Source organism: Garra rufa, chromosome 23 (assembly GCF_049309525.1).
Source record: "Garra rufa chromosome 23, GarRuf1.0, whole genome shotgun sequence".
Classification (NCBI taxonomy): Eukaryota; Metazoa; Chordata; class Actinopteri; order Cypriniformes; family Cyprinidae; genus Garra; species Garra rufa.
In genome coordinates, this window is record NC_133383.1 from 35,938,549 (window position 1) to 35,960,120 (window position 21,572).

General features: G+C 34.6%; 1 protein-coding gene across 1 annotated transcript in view; it reads right to left on the bottom strand.

Annotated features, from left to right (window-relative positions):
• Positions 1-21,572, bottom strand: part of csgalnact1a (chondroitin sulfate N-acetylgalactosaminyltransferase 1a) — a 71,520-nt gene that overhangs the window by 6,569 nt on the left and 43,379 nt on the right. The window contains exons 4-7 of the mRNA XM_073829997.1: positions 21,173-21,274; positions 6,952-7,130; positions 3,821-3,915; positions 1,934-2,015 (exon numbers count right to left, since the gene is read on the bottom strand). Of these exons, the coding sequence (XP_073686098.1) occupies positions 1,934-2,015; positions 3,821-3,915; positions 6,952-7,130; positions 21,173-21,274 (458 nt within the window). The remainder of the gene's footprint in view (positions 1-1,933; positions 2,016-3,820; positions 3,916-6,951; positions 7,131-21,172; positions 21,275-21,572) is intronic.

The window sequence follows — 21,572 nt, forward strand, 5'->3', positions numbered from 1 at the left end:
TTTTTTTCAGCCGGTGGACCAGGGAGCCTACTTACAGTAAACGGCACCATGAAAAAGGAGCAATACATTAAAATTCTCAACAACAACATCAGGCAGTCTGCAGAGAAACTTGGCCTTGGGCAACAGTGGACATTTCAGCACGACAACGACCCAAAACACACAGCAAAAGTGGTGAAGAAATGGATAGCAGACAAAAACATTAACGTTTTGCAGTGGCCCAGACAGAGTCCTGACTTAAATCCAATTGAGAATCTGTGGAGGGAGCTAAAGATCAGGGTGATGGCAAGGAGACCCTCCAACCTGAAAGAGTTGGAGCTCATCGCTAAAGATGAATGGGCAAAAATACCAGTGGAGACATGCAAAAAGATGGTCAGCAATTATAGGAAGCTTTTGATTGCTGTAATAGCAATAAACGCTTTTCTATTGATTATTGAGAAGGGTATGAATAATTTTGGTTATGCCACTTCTTGTTCAAACGTAAATTAAAGATGGGTAATAATTTTTTCCACAATGACGCCTCTTGTACATCGTCTCATTATCTTCTGAGAGACATCTATGTCATTTCTAATAAAAAAAAACTTGCTGGTTGAATAAAAATAACTAAGTCAGAATTTGCCAGGGGTATGAATAATTTCGGGTATATATAATATTTATATATAAATTTGTATATATATAATATATATGAACCAACACAATTGTTTTTAACATTGATAGTAGTAAGAAATGTTTCTCGAGCAGCAAATCTGCATATTAGAATGATTTCTGAAGGATCATATGACACTGAAGGCTGAGGTAATGATGCTGAAAATTCAGCTTTGCATCACAGGATTAAATTACATTTTAAAATACATTCAAAAAGAACAGAGTTATTTTAAATTGCAATAATTTTTCATATGACTATTTTCACTGTATTTCTCATATCAAATAAATGCAGCCTGGATGAGCATAAGAGAATAGAAACCTTAATGCTTCCAAACAGTAGTGTATAACATAATGTAGCTTATGTATTTGTTTAATTGTGCGTATAAATGAAGTATTGACTTTCTTAATGGAGCATATGGAGCATATGGATTTTTGCCTTCTGTCTGCTGAGACTTCAATGTTCACGTGTTTCCTGAAATGCATATAATCAGTATCAATATACACCCTTCTTGTTGCATCATGTGATATTACACATGTCTAGACAGGTGGTCGGTTAAGTCATGGGAACCGTTTGTTTCCCACAGGTGGGACCTGTTTGTTTTTTGTTTTCTGAGACTGCGTTATCTTTTGACAGTTCATGCTACTTTACGTTTACTGATTCTGAGTAAGTGGTTCAACTGATTTTCAGATTCAAAATGAGATTTAGATTTCACTATAGATTAAATCGCGGAGTCTAAACTTTATTTTTTTAAGAAGTCTCTTCTGCTCACCAAGCCTGCATTTATTTGATCCAAAGTACAAGAAAAACAGTAAAATTTTGAAATATTTTTACTACATAAAATAACTGTTTTCTATTTGAATATATTTTAAAATGTAATTTATTCCTGTGATTTCAAAGCTAGATTTTTAGCATTGTTTTTAACTAAACTAAATAAATCTTTTTTGTGAGTAATGATGCAAAAAAAATCATAGGAATAAACTACATTTTAAAATATATTCAAATAGAAAACAGGTATTTTAAAATTTCAGAATTTTACTGTTTTTGCTGTACTTTAGATCAAATAAATACAAGGTTTGGTGAGCAGAAGAGACTTCTTTAAAAAAAACATTAAAAATCTTACTGTTCAAAAGACTGGTACTGTACATGACCAACTTGGTCCTTTATTTCTAAAATACTGCTACCAATAGCTGCTCTCATTTACATCAATTTGACCAGCCCTATAAACTAATACTGTGTACATTAACTTAACTAATTTAAATTCAGTCAACAGCTGCTCGAGAGTACATTTACCTATATTGATGAAATCAGATCTGTATTGGCAGGTCATTCCAAAGCCAAAGTCCCTCCAAAAGCCAGTGTCTTTCTTAATGATCTGTAAAAGAATCAATCCTGATGAGCATGAACACAAAATACTCTTTTGTAGTTGTCTACTACTGTCTGCTGTCTCATTTACAGTCCTTGCCAAGCGGCAAATGTGTGTGAAATTGCTTTTGGCGAGTAAATAAAACTGCAAGCTGCCACTAACTACATAACAAACTGAAAGAATGATGCTGATGTGATAAAAATAAGCCATCCAAAAAACTAAAGTTAAAAAAAGTCCATTATCTAAATGAAAAATAAAACTAGCACTGGGAAAAAAAAAAACTGTACAGTCGTGGCCAAAAGTTTTGAGAATGACACAAATATTAGTTTCCACAAAGTTTGCTGCTAAACTGCTTTTAGATCTTTGTTTCAGTTGTTTCTGTGATGTACTGAAATATAATTACAAGCACTTCATACGTTTCAAAGGCTTTTATCGACAATAACATGACATTTATGCAAAGAGTCAGTATTTGCAGTGTTGGCCCTTCTTTTTCAGGACCTCTGCAATTCGACTGGGCATGCTCTCAATCAACTTCTGGGCCAAATCCTGACTGATAGCAACCCATTCTTTCATAATCACTTCTTGGAGTTTGTCAGAATTTGTGGGTTTTTGTTTGTCCACCCGCCTCTTGAGGATTGACCACAAGTTCTCAATGGGATTAAGATCTGGGGAGTTTCCAGGCCATGGACCCAAAATTTCAACGTTTTGGTCCCAGAGCCACTTAGTTATCACTTTTGCCTTATGGCACGGTGCTCCATCGTGCTGGAAAATGCATTGTTCTTCACCAAACTGTTGTTGGATTGTTGGAAGAAGTTGCTGTTGGAGGGTGTTTTGGTACCATTCTTTATTCATGGCTGTGTTTTTGGGCAAAATTGTGAGTGAGCCCACTCCCTTGGATGAGAAGCAACCCCACACATGAATGGTCTCAGGATGCTTTACTGCTGGCATGACACAGGACTGATGGTAGCGCTCACCTTTTCTTCTCCGGACAAGCCTTTTTCCAGATGCCCCAAACAATCGGAAAGAGGCTTCATCGGAGAATATGACTTTTGCCCCGGTCCTCAGCAGTCCATTCGCCATACTTTTTGCAGAAGATCAATCTCTCCCTGATGTTTTTTTTGGAGAGAAGTAGCTTCTTTGCTGCCCTTCTTGACACCAGGCCATCTTCCAAAAGTCTTGAAGCCTTCTTAACAATGCAGTGGAAAGTTTTTTTCGGGATTAAGCTAATTTTCATGGCAAAGAAGGACTGTGCAATTCATCTGATCACTCTTCATAACATTCTGGAGTAGATGCAAATTGCTATTATAAAAACTTAAGCAGCAACTTTTCCAATTTCCAATATGTATGTAATTCTTAAAACTTTTGGCCACGACTGTACACTATTAAAAATGGGTTCTTTATTGGCATCAAACATCCATGGAACCTTTCAAATGCAGAAAAGGATTTTAAAAATTTTTGTTAGGAACTGTTCACTGAAAGGTTCTTTGGGGAACCCAAAATGGTTCTTCTATGGCATCACTGCAAAAACACCCCATTTTTAAGAGTGCATTTTAAAAGAAATGCCCAGTAAGAAATATTTAAGCTAATAGATTTTCTCCATTCAATCAGCATTAGCAGGTGTGGCAAAATGTAATTTGGCCCCCTGGTCTCATGTCAGTTTTCCGCATTATCGGTACATTTAATCAAGCTTTATTATCTACACGTTCAGAATATCAATGCCAAACGACTGTGATGACTGTGTTCCATCACAATGCACCAATTAATCACATCAAACTTGATGAAGCATTTTAATCTCCTCATGAAAAAGGCATTACCAGCTGCTGTTCCACAGGGGGGATGTGATCATGACTGCCGTAGATTACAGCTGGGTTGTACTGGCTGAAGAGAACGGGGTAAAACACTTTCTTTCCTAAGATAGAAAAAGACAAGGTTATCACAAAGCTGCTTATTAGACCAAGCACAGCATATATTCCTCATTTAAACACTTCATTAGATGGTCATTTAAAAGTTTGGGGTCTGTCAGATTTTTTGTTTTTGAAAAAAGTCTCTTATGTTCACCAAGGCTGCATCTATTGGATCAAACACAAATTGCAAATATTATTGCAATTTAAAATAATTCATTTTTATTTCAATATGTTTTAAATCGAGCTGTTGATTTAATTTGGTGAGACTAATTATGGAAAAAATACACATTAAAATTATTTATGCATTTATTGTGACCTGCCCAGACCTGTATGATGTCTTATTGCACACAGTTGCTGACGTACATGATGCGGGCCAACAACATAGCATAATCAGAATACAGTTATATGCCCTAAAATTCAAGATTTAAGGGAAAAAAAATATTATTTCTGAATTTATATCATGTGATATAGTTTCGCAATTTCACATTCGCAAGAGTGCTGTTTTTGTCCTGAAGAGCATGAAAGCATGTGATACTAATTTTATACAACAGTTTAATGAACAAGAATTAGTATTGTGTGACATTTTAGACAGAAAGTTGTTTATTTTTGCTGAATTTCACCAAACAAAGCAACAGCATATTCATATGCTGTGCATATTCAAGCGGCACCCAGTGGTGAATCATTACTGAATGAATTTATGTTTTTGAACAAATCAATTGTATCAGTGATTCAGTGAGTCATTAATCAAGACTGAACTTCTGAATGAATCAGCAGTCCGAAAGAATCAGTTGAATGAATGACTGAATGACTGTCTTTAATAAGACAGTGACTTGCTGTCACCTAGTGGTGGTTTTGGTTACATATTTGAAGTATTCACTAAATAAAAAATAAAAATAAATTATATTTCAATATCAATTTTTAAAATTTAACACAATAATGTCCATTTAAAAAAACTTTTAATTATAATTGCAGCTTAAATGCTTTCCTAGCACCTCTTTTCAGTCTGTATTATTGACATATATAGATATGACCTTTTTAGAGATTCAGATTCTGAAAACACTGCAAACTTAAAAGTTTAGGCCTACGTGTAATTCAGTGTTGAATCAAAATATTTCTCTCAAACGTTTTGTAATGTCTATTCAATGCTTTTCTCATTTAACACAACAATGACTTTAAAGTATCTTTTAGGAGAGATTTCCCAGCCAAAATTGATGTGTGATTAGTTTATGATTAATTAGGTTAATTAATCAGAAAATCATGTAATTAATTAGGCTTTAAAAAGTGATTAATTGCTGTGATGTAAAGCTTAATTTTCAGCATTTTTACTCCAGTCTTCAATGTCACATGACCCTTCAAAAATCATACTAATTATAAATAATATAAATGTCTTTAATGTCACTTTTGATCAATTTAATGCACTGTTTTTGATTAAAAGTATTAATTTCTTTAAAAAAAAATCTTACTGACCTCAAACTTTTAATAGTAGCATATACAGTGGTGGCAACAAAAAGTAACTGGACGTTTAGGCCATACTTTATGTATTAAATAACAAAGCAGGAGTCGTTTATTTTAAAAGGGAACCCTGGGTATTAATACTTGCATGGCTTAATATAATATAGATTATGTATTTTACTGAAATATGTAGTAGAAAACCCTTAAAAGATTTACATTATTTAAAAAATAATATTATACATATTTTGGACTACGGGGGGCACCATTATTTCCATGATGTAAAATGAGCTACTGGCACCACCTTTTGCTGTTTTTACCACAACACAACTCAAAAAAATAAAATCCTGATACGATGCCACATTGTTGTCACAGTTATGTCTGTTTATGTCATTGGTATATCCCATTTGTCTTCCCCCCGTTAATCTGTGTCATTTGGTTCAGCCCTCGTTTATCATCATCCCCGTCACCTGTGTTTAATTATTAGTCTATCTTTATAAGTCTGTTTGTTTCCTGAGTTCTCTGTCAGTCCTTAACGTTGTATGATGTGTGTGTAATCTCTCTGTGTTCCTGCCTGGTTCCTGCCTTGTTCCTCTTGGAGATTTATATTAAATATCTTGTTAATTGTTAATATCGTCTCGTCCTGTACGCACCCCTAACAATTGTACGGCTTTTGGTTGTAATTTTCAGTCGAAGTGCAACAAGAGAAACAATGAAAGTCTTTACTGCTTTCCTAGCGATAAGAAGAGGAGAAAAGTATGGGAAGATGCCTGTGGATGAATACAACTTTCTAAACACCAGCGTCTTTGTTCTCTCCACTTTAGCCCTGATGCCTTTGTGGCTTTTAGTAGACCACAGCTACTGAAAGAGCTTACAAATGGGCTAATGCTTGTCATGATGCTGCAGCCACTGAAAGAGTTTCTCGGCACGGATTTCATGGGACATTTAGACTCCTTTTAATCCATGATACAGCATTTGGTTTAAGCCTACGCTTAAATCCATCACCTACCAACTGTTTAATCAGTATTTTATTTTCCGAGTTGTGTTTTAAGTAAAAATAGCAATAGGTAGCGCCAGTAGCTCACCGAGTGCAACCATTTGACTTCATTGATATAATGGCGCCCCCCATAGTCCAAAGTATGTATAAAGCAATGTGGATTTTTTTTTTTTATGTAAATCTTTCATGGGTTTTCTACTACATATTTCAGTAATATTAAGCCATACAAAATATTTAATAACTGGAATGTTTTAAATCACAAAATAGAGCATTTGAACACCTAAACAACATGCCTGCCAATTGCTGCTGATAATATTGATAGTTCGTGTGATTGTTTACACCTGTGGTTAGTCTATTAAGCCACACTTGGAGAAGTGACTCCACACATCTCCTAAAAACTGACAACAGCTGATAAAAAGTCAATGCAGAAGTGGTTAGAAAAAGGAAGTTATTTCTGAGAAAAGCTCTAGCGGCATTTGAGTCAGATGCCAATTGGTTCAAAATTTTGTTTCTAATGCATCACCATTTTTAAATGTCCAAAGGGCCATATTGGCTCAGTTGTGTATGTGTGTGTGCTGTTCCTCTCTTCTCTCACCAGGCTGGGCATTCAGACGACATGTGTTCAGGAAGTCGGCTGTGAAGAAAATGTCCACGTCACAGAAGAAGAGCAACACATTGCCTCCCTTCCAAGCACGAGCACCAACATCCAGCCCTCGACCCCGAGAAAACTCCTCATTCAACTGAATCAGAGTGAAGTTTCGGAAATTCTGCTCCCTGAAACCAGACACATGACAATCATTAACAAACAATGATACATTATACATAAACAACATCTATGTGATATAACTGTTATCATAATGGAGTAAAAGCTTTATCAATAGTTTGGTATAGTCCTTTATAATTACAAAAATAAATTATAAAACACCTGTAAAAAATTAATACGGAAAATTCCTTCTTATCAACAGAATCCTGCCTGTATTTTTACCTTTTTTTTGTACAACATAAATAAATTACTATCTTAATATATGTTTTACTGTCTACTGTTTTATGGAAAATGACTCGATTGTGACAGCAGAGTCAGATGTTCTGTGATTGATGTCGGGTGCAGATTTTACAGCGTGACCCGCATCAGTTCTCATGCATATAGATAATAACAGGCATCCTCAGACAGAGCTGTGTGTTTGTGACAATGAATACAATCAGCCACACACACACACACACACACACACACACACATGTTGGGTTTACATGTTTTATGGGGACATTCCATAGGCGTAATGGTTTTTATACTGTACAAACCGTATTTTCTATCGCCCTACACCTACCCTACACCTAAACCTAGCCCTCACAGGAGATTGTGCAAACTTTTACTTCCTCAAAAAAACTCATTGTGCATGATTTATAAGCCTGTTTCCTCATGGGGACCTGAGAAATGTCCCCACAAGGTCAAAATCTACTGGTATTCCTATCCTTGTGGGGACATTTGGTCCCCACAACGTGATGAATACCAGGTACACACACACACACACACACACACACACACACACACACACACACACACACACACACACACACACACACACACACACACACACACACACACACACACACACACACACACACACACACATAAAGATGATTAAAGTGTAATGTGCTGGGCTGGAGCCAAGCTGATATTTAAAAGCACAATGCCACCACACACAGTGCAGATAATACCTACTATTAAAGCCATACAGCTGTTTTATCAGGAACAGGAAGAACTACTTCCTTTAAATTAGTGAATCACTAAAAGCAGCACCACACTATCAAACCCCACTAGTTTACAATAGAAAGATCATCCATAAATCAAGATTGTTGTTTTGAGTGAACATTTTTCAAAGTACAGAAACAAAACAACGCATATATTGCTAAATATGACATTAAAAAGTGTATAAATAAAAAAATGTTGTCCAACAGCAACACCAACAGGTGAAATCACAGCGTGAGTCCACTCTCTTTCTCTCTTTTTTCTCGCTGTCACATACCTCCCCTGAGCTCACTGAGTTTGTAACGATATGATTGGATATGACTGGTTATGTTCGGCTGTGATTGGTTCATGCGATAAATCCCACCTCTTGTGTTTGTGCGAGTTCCATGTTCGCGAATCAGAATGAATGAACAATATAATGGCGTTACAGTTTTTTTTACAGACGCTAGGACACATTTCTCAATACTTTGCAAAACTCTTCACACAGTGATCACAACAGAATGTGGTCTAAACTGAGGGTCAGTTATCATTGTTTTGGCACAAAATGCATTCAATGACTACATCTCTCAAATTTCATGAATTCTTTTCTCTCTCAGACACAACAACTGCCAAAAATCTCTGTACGTACAGGACATTTTGCTTGTGCTTACTGTTTTCAAAACTGTTAAACTTATGTTCAAAACAATAACATAATGCAAAACTGAATAAGACAGCAAAATTCAACAGCAATATTTTATTGAAAAATATTTCAAATCTAAAAATGCGAGTAGATTAGCATTACTATTGTATCTGTATCAGTGGATGGTGTGTATACAAATTCTTGTATTTTGGAATTACTTAGTGCAAAAAACGAAAAATAAATAAACGACATAAAATATTGGCGAATTCTGCATCATGTCTGATTCATTCCAGTAACATATATTGCAGTTATAAACAACATATATTGCAATTATAAATAGAGATGTGTCCTTGTTTTACACAAGAAAACACTGTGTAATGCTACATGTTGTTAGTGTTTTTTAGCTCATTGTTTTGTGGGTGACAAAGTGTGTTTGTCGGCTGTCAACCTTTGCTAGTGTTCCGGAAGAATGAGTTTATTTGAGACCTGAATAAAGTGTTTTGGTAGTTGTAGTGCATTTTAAATGTGAAATGAACTGCTTTGCCAAGCTGAAAGTCGGTTAGGAGAATTGTGTGAAGAGTTTTGCAAAAGTGACCTAAGTATTGAGAAATGTGTCCTGGCGTCTGTAAAAAACTGTAATAGGAAGACTAATTCACAACAAATCACACACTTAGGTAGAACCACTTTGTTACATCAAAATAAGACTAAAAATGAAAGTTTTAATGAGTAATCAGCTTGGTGAAACTTAAAGAAGCCCAAATCTCTGTGTCTGTGACCGATCTTTACAAGCTTTGATGACTGATGATCTGAAAAACTCAAAAAATAGTTTAAAGTTAATTATTAAAAAGACCAGTTTGAATTGTTACTGCCTTGAGTTATTATTTTTTTATGTAAATGCTTATAAACACTAATAGAGGGTTTGTGATACTCAGATGTAAACAACAGCATGGATTGCACAGTTAATGTACTACTGAATACATTGTTCTGCTAATTTATTCTGTCTAAACCATGGAAAAAATGTGTGGAAAATGCTAAATCATATAGAGAAGGACTTAGTTTGCAGCAAAGGGCACAAACTAAACAAGTAAAGTTAATAGGTAAAGATACGTACGAGCAGTATTAATTAAGATATTAGCCTAATATTTCACCTATCTGACTGGAAATGATAAAAACAGACGCAAATTTTGTAAAGATTCTTGCCCTGGAAATTGTGGTTTAGTTTGGCCAACCACAGATGCCTTTTGTGTCTTAGTTTTTTGCACTCTTCTTCTTGATTTTTTATTACTTTTGGCAGTTTATAGTCTTCCAAATCTTTTTTTTCCGGTCTGACCGATTAGTGCAGCCCAAAACACGACCATAACTGACCTTTTTCAGCAGCAAATATCAGCAAAATATGCAAGTTTCATTTAGTTCAGTGGCATTGATTACTTTCAGTGCAGCCAATGTGGCCAATTGATGACGCATCGTTGAAAAAAACACTCATTAAATATAATATTGATTACAAGTATCATGTAAAAATAATAATCTTTTTCTGATTGTGTAAGTAATGTTTATTTAAACAAGAAAATATGACTAGGACATGCGACTTCTCATTTCGGAGCCACAAGCATTCAGACACTAGAAAACTGCTTGCAAAGCACCTGTCACATCAGCTGGCCCGCTGCTCTTATTGGCCCAATGCAAAATATAGGCCAGCATGTCTGACAAAAATAAAAAAGCACCTACTTTCTCTGACCGAGATTTATAACCCACGAAAACATTGATGCAACCCATGGGAGTTGTATCACATTGAATAAATACATTTAAAAGCAGACATTGTTAACATACCCAGCCAAAAAAATGTTTAAGAGCCACTAGTCGGTGCAGATTTAAAGCAGTTACAAAGAGTAGGCAAAGAAGATTTGATTTAAGTCACATTAGCGGAACGGATCTGGAACAGCGCCTCAGGCGTTTCAACAAGCATGCATGTGATTTTCAGTTTGCCATCGGCCAGAAAAAAACACTCCGAATATTTCTTTCTAGGCTGGCAACTGTCTAGGATACTTTTCATTCCATCAGTCGAGTTAGTGCATTTTTCCATTTCACTTCAGCATGCAAAACCACACATGGGCATTTGTTTTCTATAGTTAATTATAATCACTAGATGTTTTTTTTAATAATTTTACAAACTTTCTGTCCCCAGATGATGGTTTTGTTATATTATGCTAAATTTTGAAGACAAATTTGTCCCCAAACTGTGATTAATTTGAACAAAAAAAAAACTGAAATCCTACAAAATGCATGTTCTTTTTTATTTAGAACTGTCCTGAGTAAAATATTTTACATAAAATATGTTTACATATAGTCCACAAGACATAAAAATAGCTGAAATTATTCAAATAACCCCCTTCAGAAGTTTGGGAACCCTTGGATCTTAATACTGGTTACCTGGAAGATCTACAACAGTTTTTTTTTGTTTGTTTGTTTGTTTGTTTGTTTAGCAATGGTTGTTCATGAGTAACTTGTTCATTCTGAACAGTTAAACTGAGCACCGTTCTTCAGAAAAGTCCTCCAGGTCTTGCAGATTCTTCCGTTTTCCAGCATCTTTTGCGTATTTGAACCCTTTCCAGCAGTGACTGCATGATTTTGAGATCCATCTTGTCACACCCAGGACAATTGAGGGACTCAAACACAACTATCAAGGTTCAAACATTCACTGATGCTCCAGAAGGAAACACGATGCATTAAGAATGCATTTTTTGACTTTGAAGATCAAGGTAAATTGTACTTAATTTGTCGTCCGGGAAACATGCAAGTGTCTTCTGTTGCTTCCGAAGGGCAGTACTAAATGGAAAAAAGTTATATTTCAACAAAATAAGAAAAAATTGGACATCTTCATCCTGTTCAAAAGTTTTCACCCCCAGCATCATTAATGCATCGTGTCTTTCTGGATCATCAGTGAATGCTTGATCCTTTTTTTAATAGTTGTGTTTGAGTCCCTCAGTGTGAAAAGGAATCTCAAAATCATGCAGTCACTGCTGGAAAGGGTTCAACTATGAAAAAGATGCTGGAAAACAAAAGAATCTGCAGGACCTGGAGGATTTTTCTAAAGAACGGTGCTCAGTTTAACTGTTCAGAACAAACAAGGGACTCATGAACAACTATCACAAAAAAACAAAAAAAAACAGTCATAGATCATTCAGGTAACCACATGCAGTATTAAAAACCAAGGGTTCCTAAACTTTTGAAGGTTTTTTTTTTTTAATAATTTCAGCTTTTTTTGTCTTCTGACTACATATGTAAACATATTTCAAGTAAAGTATCTCAGGACAGTAAAGTACTAAATAAAAAATGGCATGCATTTTGTATTATTCACATTTTCACAGATTCTGCAAGGGGTTCCTTAACTTTTGCATGCCATTGTGTATCTAAATGAATCCAAACACAGTTACAGACATGTCTGGTCTGTTCAGAGTGATATTTCATGGTGGAGTACTTAGACTGTTAAATTTATGCATAGTGTCATCATCAATATTCACGTCAACCAGGTTTGTATAATGCAGTGTTACTTACACTCTCTTCTCTTCCCCTTCTCAAATGAACACAAATTATTCATGTGCATTGATTCACTTTGCCAGGCAGATACGGATATCACATCTACCTACTTTGCGCTGTGAGGACTGATGCTCACGGTCTTGCAGTGAAGCCTCTAAGGATTCTTAAAGGAATAGTTCACACAAAACTTAAAATTACCCTCAGGCCATCCAAGATGTAGGTGCTTCCTTATGGGAACAGATTTGGAGAAATTCAACATTACATTACTACATCTGTAGTGAATGGGTACCGTCAAAACGAGAGTCCAAACAGCTGATAAATACATCACAGTAATCCACACCACTCCAGTCCATCAATTAACATCTTGAGAAGACAAGATCTGTGTGTTTGTAAGAAACACATCCATCATTGAGATGTTTTCACTTTAAACCATTGCTTTTGACTAAAATGCAGGTCCATAATACATCTTTTGGTGGGCAAGTGTTGTAATGTGTTGTGTTCTAATGAGGAAACAAACTCATCTACATCCTGAGTACATTTTCAGTTCATTTTTATTTTTGGGTGAACTATTTCTATTTGTGTGTTTGTGAGATAAACACACATCTAAATCCTAAAACTATTCAAGAGCTGAGATTCTTTTGGGAGATTTCGCAGCTTTAAACAATTTGCTACAATTTGTTAAATAGCTGTTAATAAGTGGACTCCTGAAGCTGGAATTCACCCAAAAATTACAATTACCCCATGAATTACTCACCCTCAAGCCATCCTAGGTGACTTTCTTCTTTCAGACAAATACAATCAGAGCTATCTTAAAAAATGGCTGTTGAGATTTTGTCCAATAAAGTGCATCCATCTATCATAAAAAGTACCTTATAAAGGCCTTCTGAAGCGAATCAAAGCATTTGTGCAAGAAAAAATATCCATATTTACAACTTCATAAACCGCAATCTCTAGCTTCCACGCATTCAGGACAGAGTGGCGTTCCAGTGAGACTTTTTATGATGAATGGATGCACTTTCTTTTCTCAAAATCTCAACAGCCATTCACTACCATTATAAAACTTGGAGGAGCCAGGACATTTTTTAATATAACTCTGATTGTATTCGTCAAAAAAGAAGAAAGTCAAATGGCTCGAGGGTGAATAAACCATGGAGTCATTTTCATTTTTGGAAACTATCTCTTTAAGTAATTGAAACAAGTAGCACTTGCGTTAGGTTTATCAAACTACTGGGAAAATTGTTTGCATTGGTTACAAGACATCTATGTTAACCCAAGAAAAAGCAAAAAAAAAAAAAAAATTCTTCATGACAAAAACATAGTTGGGCAAACCCCATTCCAGTCAGCTGGAAATACCTCAGAACTCTAAACTGCAATAAAATTGTATGACTCTAAAAGTAAATGTTACATCAGGATGTTTTAATAGCTGGCAAATCTTCAACAGTAAAAGATACTGCTTTCTTTATGAATCAAATACTGGCTCAGGACACTTCACAGGTCAGGAAATCTTGGCATCAATGGCATTTTTATTGCTCAAAACAACTACAATTATCAGGCATGCTTGTAAGAATTAATCATACTGTGAAATCCAACTGGTACATTATAGAAAGACAGGACTAACATGGGTATATGCGCTTCCATTAGTTCTGTGCGTAATATTAGTTCATCAGCTAAAAGCTGGACAGAAGGTCAGTGTCATCATGCAGGATCTTGTGCATTTAATGCCCTGGATAATATCTTCATGTCTAGAATTACATATTGATTTGAGGATATTCGTAAAGTTAATTACAGCTGCATTCAGTATCAAAGCACCAATAGCTTCAGTCCATCAAGAGGTATAGATACTCAGAAGCTTACGAGACAAGAACATATTTTTTGTGTCCATATGGTTTAATTAAATTTAAAAGGGTTCAAATTCGTCGGGTTTAATTCATTTTGAGATAATATTTGGGGGATGATTGCAAAAATGTCAATGTGGTGCAACCGTAAAAACTTTGTACCAAATAATTGATCTTGATTAAAAAAGGTGAAATTCTCAATAAAACACCAGATTTTTAACTTTAAAAAATAACATTTGAAATATTCCCAGATGCCTGTCAAATTTAATTTTAAATTGAAATGTCAAATGGTGTAACAGGTTCTATTACAACTTCTATTACAAGCCTTTCTATTAGGGGCCAATTTAGTCAAATAACACTAGTTTATGATGAATAAAGATGTACCTAGATCTAACCTACTATTTTCATGTGTTTAATTTCTCATCTTGCCAACCCCTTTTTGTCACTGACACATATATAATTAGACTAAAATATCCTGCTGTACCAGTGTGTACCAACATCTGTACAGTCTTTTCACTTCATAAGATGTTAATGGTTTGGCATAATCTTACATTAGTACTATTTAATAGTAAATAAAAGTAAATGGAGCTCCATTGTTCTAAATATTATTATTAATTTGTGGAACTATGTGAGTCAAGTCAAATTCCTGATGTGTCAATGTGGTGTAACCACCATTCAAGGAGCCATTTTGTTAATATTTTGCAAGGAGATCATGTAACAGGAAATTATATCACAGAGAAGGACCTCTGCATGCAAAGGTTAGTAACTCTCTTTAAAATGTGCGATAATTTGACATTTTTAGGGTACGGTCAGGTATTCTTAGGTATACATATCAAATGGTATGACCTCAGGAATACATTGATAATTCATCAATATTATAAAAATGAGTATTAACTTTTTGTCCATGATAATGCCTGTCAAATTTGATTTTAAATTGAAATGTCAAGTAGTGTAACCGGTTACACCATTTGACTTCTATTACAAGCCTTTCTGTTAGGGGCCTATTTAGTCAAGTAACACTTTATGATGCTGATTAAAGATGTAATATAAACTAACCTACTATTTGAAACTATTTTCAAGTGTTTAATTTCTCATCTTGCCAACCCCTTTTTGTCACTAACACATATATAATTAGACAAAAATATCCTGCTGTACCAGTGTGTACCAAGATCTGTACAGTCTTTTCACTTAATAAGATGTTAATTGATGAACTGGAGTGGTGTGGATTACTTGTTCTAGTTATTGTGATGTTTTTATCAGCTGTTTGGACTCTCATTCTGACGGCACCCATTCACTGCAGAGGATCCATTGGTGAGCAAGTGATGCAAAATTTCTCAAAATCCGTTCACATTAATAAACAAACTCATCTACATCTTGGATGGCCTGAGGGTGATTAAACCATACAAATCAATGAAACTTATTTTTTTTAAGTAGAAATAACTCCATGCAACACAACAGCACTTTTTAGGAGACACTGACAGTGATTTGCGGTCACAAATCTACTTGAAGTTGTTGGTACTGGTGATACGAGGCGACTCTTGGACTCTTGATGCGGGATTGTTCAGTTGTGTGACAAAGTTTGGCTCAACTTTATGCAAATGAACAGAGCATAAAGTTTCAGCAACTGTCAGATACGGCAGGGGAGTGTGTGCGAAATGATGTTAATAGCAACTGTGAGCAATTTTCCTCTTCTCAATGATTTTTCTCTGCCCACACACAGGGACATAAATCACAAAAATTATTTGTGGGAAATTGTGTCAAAACTTGTGGGCATTCCAAGTGGGTTTGATTCATGGATTCATTATCAATCATCTTGTTTATGATATGATGCATAATCTACTGCAGCAATACATTTACAAATGCCTTTCCCTTTAGAATGTTAATTTTCACCTGCAAGAAACCGATTAGTTGACAAAACAAATTGACATTTAATTTTTTACTTGTCAGGCGTTTAACGGCTATGAATAATTGTGCATATCCATAATGGACGAATTCAGACACATGAGGTTCACCGGGTGATACAGAGAGTTTTTGGAATAATATTCCACATAGTCAACTATATATATATATACACACACAATCTTAATTCTGATTCATTCACCATTTGTATCACTTTGGTTGTGGTATTTCTCACAGCATTTGTATTCGCATTTTAATTTCTTATTTAAATTTAATTTAAATTGACATACTAAAAAATAAAATGAAACTGAAACAAAATGTATAAAAACTACACTGGCATATGTATACAAACACTACCAGTCAAAAGTTTTTGAACAGTAATATTTTTCATGTTTTTTGAATTAGTCTCTTCTTCTCACCAAGCCTGCATTTGATCCAAAGTACAGCAAAAACTACAATTTTGAAATATTTTTACTATTTAAAATAACTGTTTTCTATTTGAATATATTTTAAAATGTAAATTATTCCTGTGATTTTAAAGCTTAAATTTTAGCATCATTACTCCAGTCACATGATCCTTCAGAAATCATTGTAACATTCAGATTTTCTGCTCAAAAAACATTTATTATTATTATCATTATTATTATCATTATTATTATTATTATTATTATTATTATTATTATGTTGAAAACAGATGAGTAGAATTTTTTCAGAACAGCGTTTATTAAAATAGAAATCTTTTGTAACATTATAAATGTCTTTATCATTACTTTTGATCAATTTAAAGCATCCTTGCTAAATAAAAGTATTCATTTCTTAATTTCTTTCACACAAAAAAATTATACTGACTCCAAGCTTTTGAACAATATAGTATATAATGTTACAATTTCAGATAAATGCTGATCTTTGGATTTTTCTATTCAAAGAATCGTGACAAAATGTACTCAACTGTTTTAAATATTAATAATAATAATATTAAATATATTTCTTGAGCAGCAAATCAGCATATTATAATGATTTCTGAAGGATCATGTGACACTGAAGGCTAGATTAATGATGCTGAAAATGTAACTTTGATCACAGAAATAAATTACATTTTAAAATATATTAAAATAGAAAGCAGTTATTTTAAATAGTAAAAATATTTCAAAATTTGACTGTGTTTGCTGTACTTTGGATCAAATAATTGCATACTTAGTGAGCAGAAAATACCTACTTAAAAAATATTTTAAAAATCTTACTGTTCAAAAACTTTTGACTGGTAGTGTATGTATATATATATATATATATATATATATATATATATATATATATATATATAGATAGATATAGATATAGATATAGATATATAAACTACTAAAATATACAAAAACAATAAAATATACCAAAGCTTTATCTATAATTAAAATGAAAATGGAAAATATTAAATTTTATAGTAATTATCTGATAATTTAAATAGAACTTAATCTTTATTTAAGGCAAATTCCTTTAAGAAATGAAGATACAAGCATTCTGGACCACTGGGAAATCACAAACAATTAGCTCTACAAATTCGTAAGAGAGCTGGAATGAATAATCAGGAAATTGTGGAGAATCCACTTAGTCTGAAGTACAAAAAGAATTAAGCTCCCTTGATTTCTGGTCCACAGAGAAGCCAATGAATTCCCACAGACCGAACAAGAGCTGTGCTGATTATTGGCCCTCCCCTATCCTGAAAGCTACAAGGCCATGATTGCTTTCCCATCTCTCCAACAAATCCTCTCCAAAAGCGTCCCTCCGTGTGGGAAAAACCTGGTCAGGCAAGATAGATCTGAAAACCACTGTGTCCAGTCGCATTTGAATGTTTCTACATAAAGAGAAAAGCCATTTTCTCTCTGTGAATTGAGAGATACGTTATCCGCTGCAATGCAGAGAGGTTTCCAGCATGACCCTGGCTGGATTCCAGGCAATCTACTGCTCCGCTGATTTCATCTGCCTCCGAGCCGCATCTGAAGTGACCTGTTATTTTCACACTGGCTGGAGGTCAGAGTCACTGCAGTCTAACAGCGCAGATTCGCTGACCTCCAATCGGTAATCACAAGAGAGCAGATGGGCTCACTGTGTGCCAGTGCGACTGACGATGACGAACAGTCACACAATATTTGTTAGTACTATTCATTATGATTTTAAATCTAAAACTAAATTGTAAATATAAAAATAATAATTAGACAATATTTTTTGCTGAGCATGTTACTATGCTGGTATTTTCACAGCTGACTCCCAAAGTTTTGATATTCTTCATATTCTGTGCAGTGGTTAGTTAACAAAAATAACCTTTTCCAATATGTTTAAATAGATTTGTAACTTTTAATGGGCATTTTACCTTTATAAAGTCAATTTTTTCTAACCTAGTTAAATGTATGCATCATCTTTTGTGTCAAACTCTTAAATGAATCAATAAATTAGTAAGACACTATAGGGCTGTTACCCAACATATGAAATCAGTATCAAGAAAATTTGTGTTTGCATTGCAAAAGTGGTACAGAATCTGCATCTGAAGTGGAATTTAGATGCATTTACACAGACTGTTTGATGCAAGACATGAATACATTTAATCTGCAGTTACAAATGCATAAATAATGTTTCGATGTTTAAAAAAATGATATTTACAAATGTGACCCTGGACCACAAAACCTTTCTTTAGTAAGCACAGGTATATTTTTAGTAATAGCCAACAATACGTTGTATGGGTGAAAACTAACGATTTTTCTTTTATGCCAAAAATCATTAGGATATTAAATAAAGATCATGTTCCATGAAGATATTTAGTAAATTTCCTACTGTAAATATATCAAAATGAATTTTTGATTAGTAATATGCATTGCTAAGAACTTTTGAACAACTTTAAAGGCGATTTTCTAAATTTTTTGATTTTTTTTTTTTGCAACCCTCAGATTCCAGATTTTCAAATAGTTTTATCTCAGCCAAATATTGTCCTATCCTAACAAACCATTAAGCAATAGAGCTTATTCACTTTAAATATATAAAGCTAAAACCGCCAGTAGGTGGCGGCAAATCACTGCATGAGTGAGTCATTGAGTCATTCATTCAACTGATTCATTCAAACGGCTGATTGATTAAGTAATGAAACACTGTTCTGCTGTGGCTTTGTTCGAAACTATTTTTGTTGTTGAAACAGCAAAACAGGAACTTGTTTCTAAAATGTTTAATTAATGTTAACTTACTGTTTATTGAGCTGTTCATCAAATCAATATCACATTTGCAATCATGATGATATTTAAGGGAAAAAATGCCCCTCTTCTTGTATTATTAACTATAACAGATAATATAATTGTGATCTAGGAAAACCCAACACATGGTGAAATTTTATCTGGGTTTAAGCCCCTTCCAAAACGTTTTTTTATTTTGTCCATAGCTTGAATGTAACAAAAGTTATGGCTATCTTAAGTTGGCTGATAGCTATGATTTTCAGAAATGGAATTCTGAAAAAAAAAAAAGAAATGGATTTAAAGTGAGGCGGGTTTTACTTTTACTTCACAAGTTTAACGAGAGCTGTCTGTCAAGTCAGGAGTGCTATACTGCATCATTACACAAACAAACTAACCTCTGTTTTCTGTCTTTTATCATGGGCATAGTCATTGAACTTTTGTGGTGTTCAGAGAAAGCACTTGCGCACCACGTTCTTAACATAAGAGAAATATGTCTTTTCTGCTTGCAGCAATAAATCGTTTTTCTGCACTAAACAAGTGAATTCTGCCAATATATTGTTAGAGATGATAGACAAGATGTTCTAGAATAATAATTTAATGACAACCTAATTTTGGAAAAAAAAATTGACATTCATACTATTTTTAGAACTTCCTGAAAATGTCCCAGCGCGACATCCGACAGGTTTTCCCAGATCGCATCACAAATATAAAAGACATATAAAAGTCATGTGGGGGCATATATTCCCACTTTTCTTGAATTTTGGGGAAATTTTAAATGTATTTTAATAGACTAAATCACTAAATGTGCTTGCACAGTAGTCTACCAGTTTTTTGCGATATAGAGAGTTTGCACTTACGACACGGTTTGGTCAGTTACTTGGATGCGTGCCAATATTGGAGATACTCGGATGTAAACAACAGCATGGATTGCACGGTTAATGTACTACTGAATATGTTGTTCTGCTAATTTATGCTGTCTAAACTACAGGAAAAATGTGTGGAATCTGCTAAATCATATAGAGAAGGACTTAGTAAGCAGGAAAGGGTGCAATATTTTGACAACTAAAGTTAATAGGTGTTAAAGATATGTACAAGCAGTATTAATTGGGTTATAATCCTAATATTTCACCCACCTGACCAGAAATGGTAAGAACAAACACGAATGTTGTCAAGATTCTTGCCTTGGAAATCCCGGTTCAGTTTAGCCAACCACAAACACCTTTTGTGCCTTTTGTGCACTCTTCTCCTTGATTTGTTATAACTTTTCTCAGTCTATAGTACTCCAAATGTTTTTCATGGTCTGACCGATTAGTACAGCCCAAAACATGACAATAATTGATCATTTTCAGCAGCGATAATCTGCAAAATATGCAAGTTTCGTTTGGTTCAGTGGCATTGCTTCCGTTCAGTGCCGCCAATATGGCCGATTTAATCAACAATTATGATATTATTGTAGACGCTACATATTGTACACCCCTATCGATATATTACATATATATAACACCACTCACAAATGTATGCATCTATCTAATTTCTGCATGTATCTCATTAGAAATTCAAGTTGCCCCTGCGCATTTGATTATTACTCAGTATATCACCATCATCTATTATTAATACAACTCGTTCAGCATTTTAATATATTCATGAAGCTGGCCATTTTAAGTTTGCTTGATCTATAAATTAAAGGAATTATTTATGCTGGTTAAAAGTGTTTTCTGTCTATGTAGACTTTCTGATAGCAGCGGCTGAGTGTATGAAGTGCATGAAGACAGAAATAGTTTGAAGACCCACAGTTTGGACAAAACCCGTAATGCATTGGGAAAGAGGTTACTGGAAGGAACTTAAGACACCCCTGTAGTTCCTTTTTGATTAACTGTGTCTTAACCTCAGCCTTATCCGTTCCTTTGTGTGGGCACACACACTTCCGCACACAAACACACAAACACACACATCTATATATTAACGTGCCATACCTCGATGTGTTCTCCAAGGTTCCTTTGACCTCATTCATCTGGTCCTTTCCAAAGTAAACCACGGTAAGGTGCACCCGCCCGTCTTGCTTCACACACACCTCTCTGTAGACATCCACGGGAACAGAAACACACACACACACACACACACACACACACACACACACACACACACACACTGAGGTCAGCACTCTTTCTGCACCGGCTCAAAAGAAACATTTGTGAACTAATTTTACTGTTTGAAAACTAAGGAAAGAACAAATAGTGCAAAATTGATATATTTTCCTTTTAGATTTTCAAGGCACGTTCTCATTCAAAATAATTAACCATAACAGATATTGCTACTGTGATGCCCAAACAAAATAGTTTGTATTACTACAAGAAAAAACTGCATTGTGGGTAG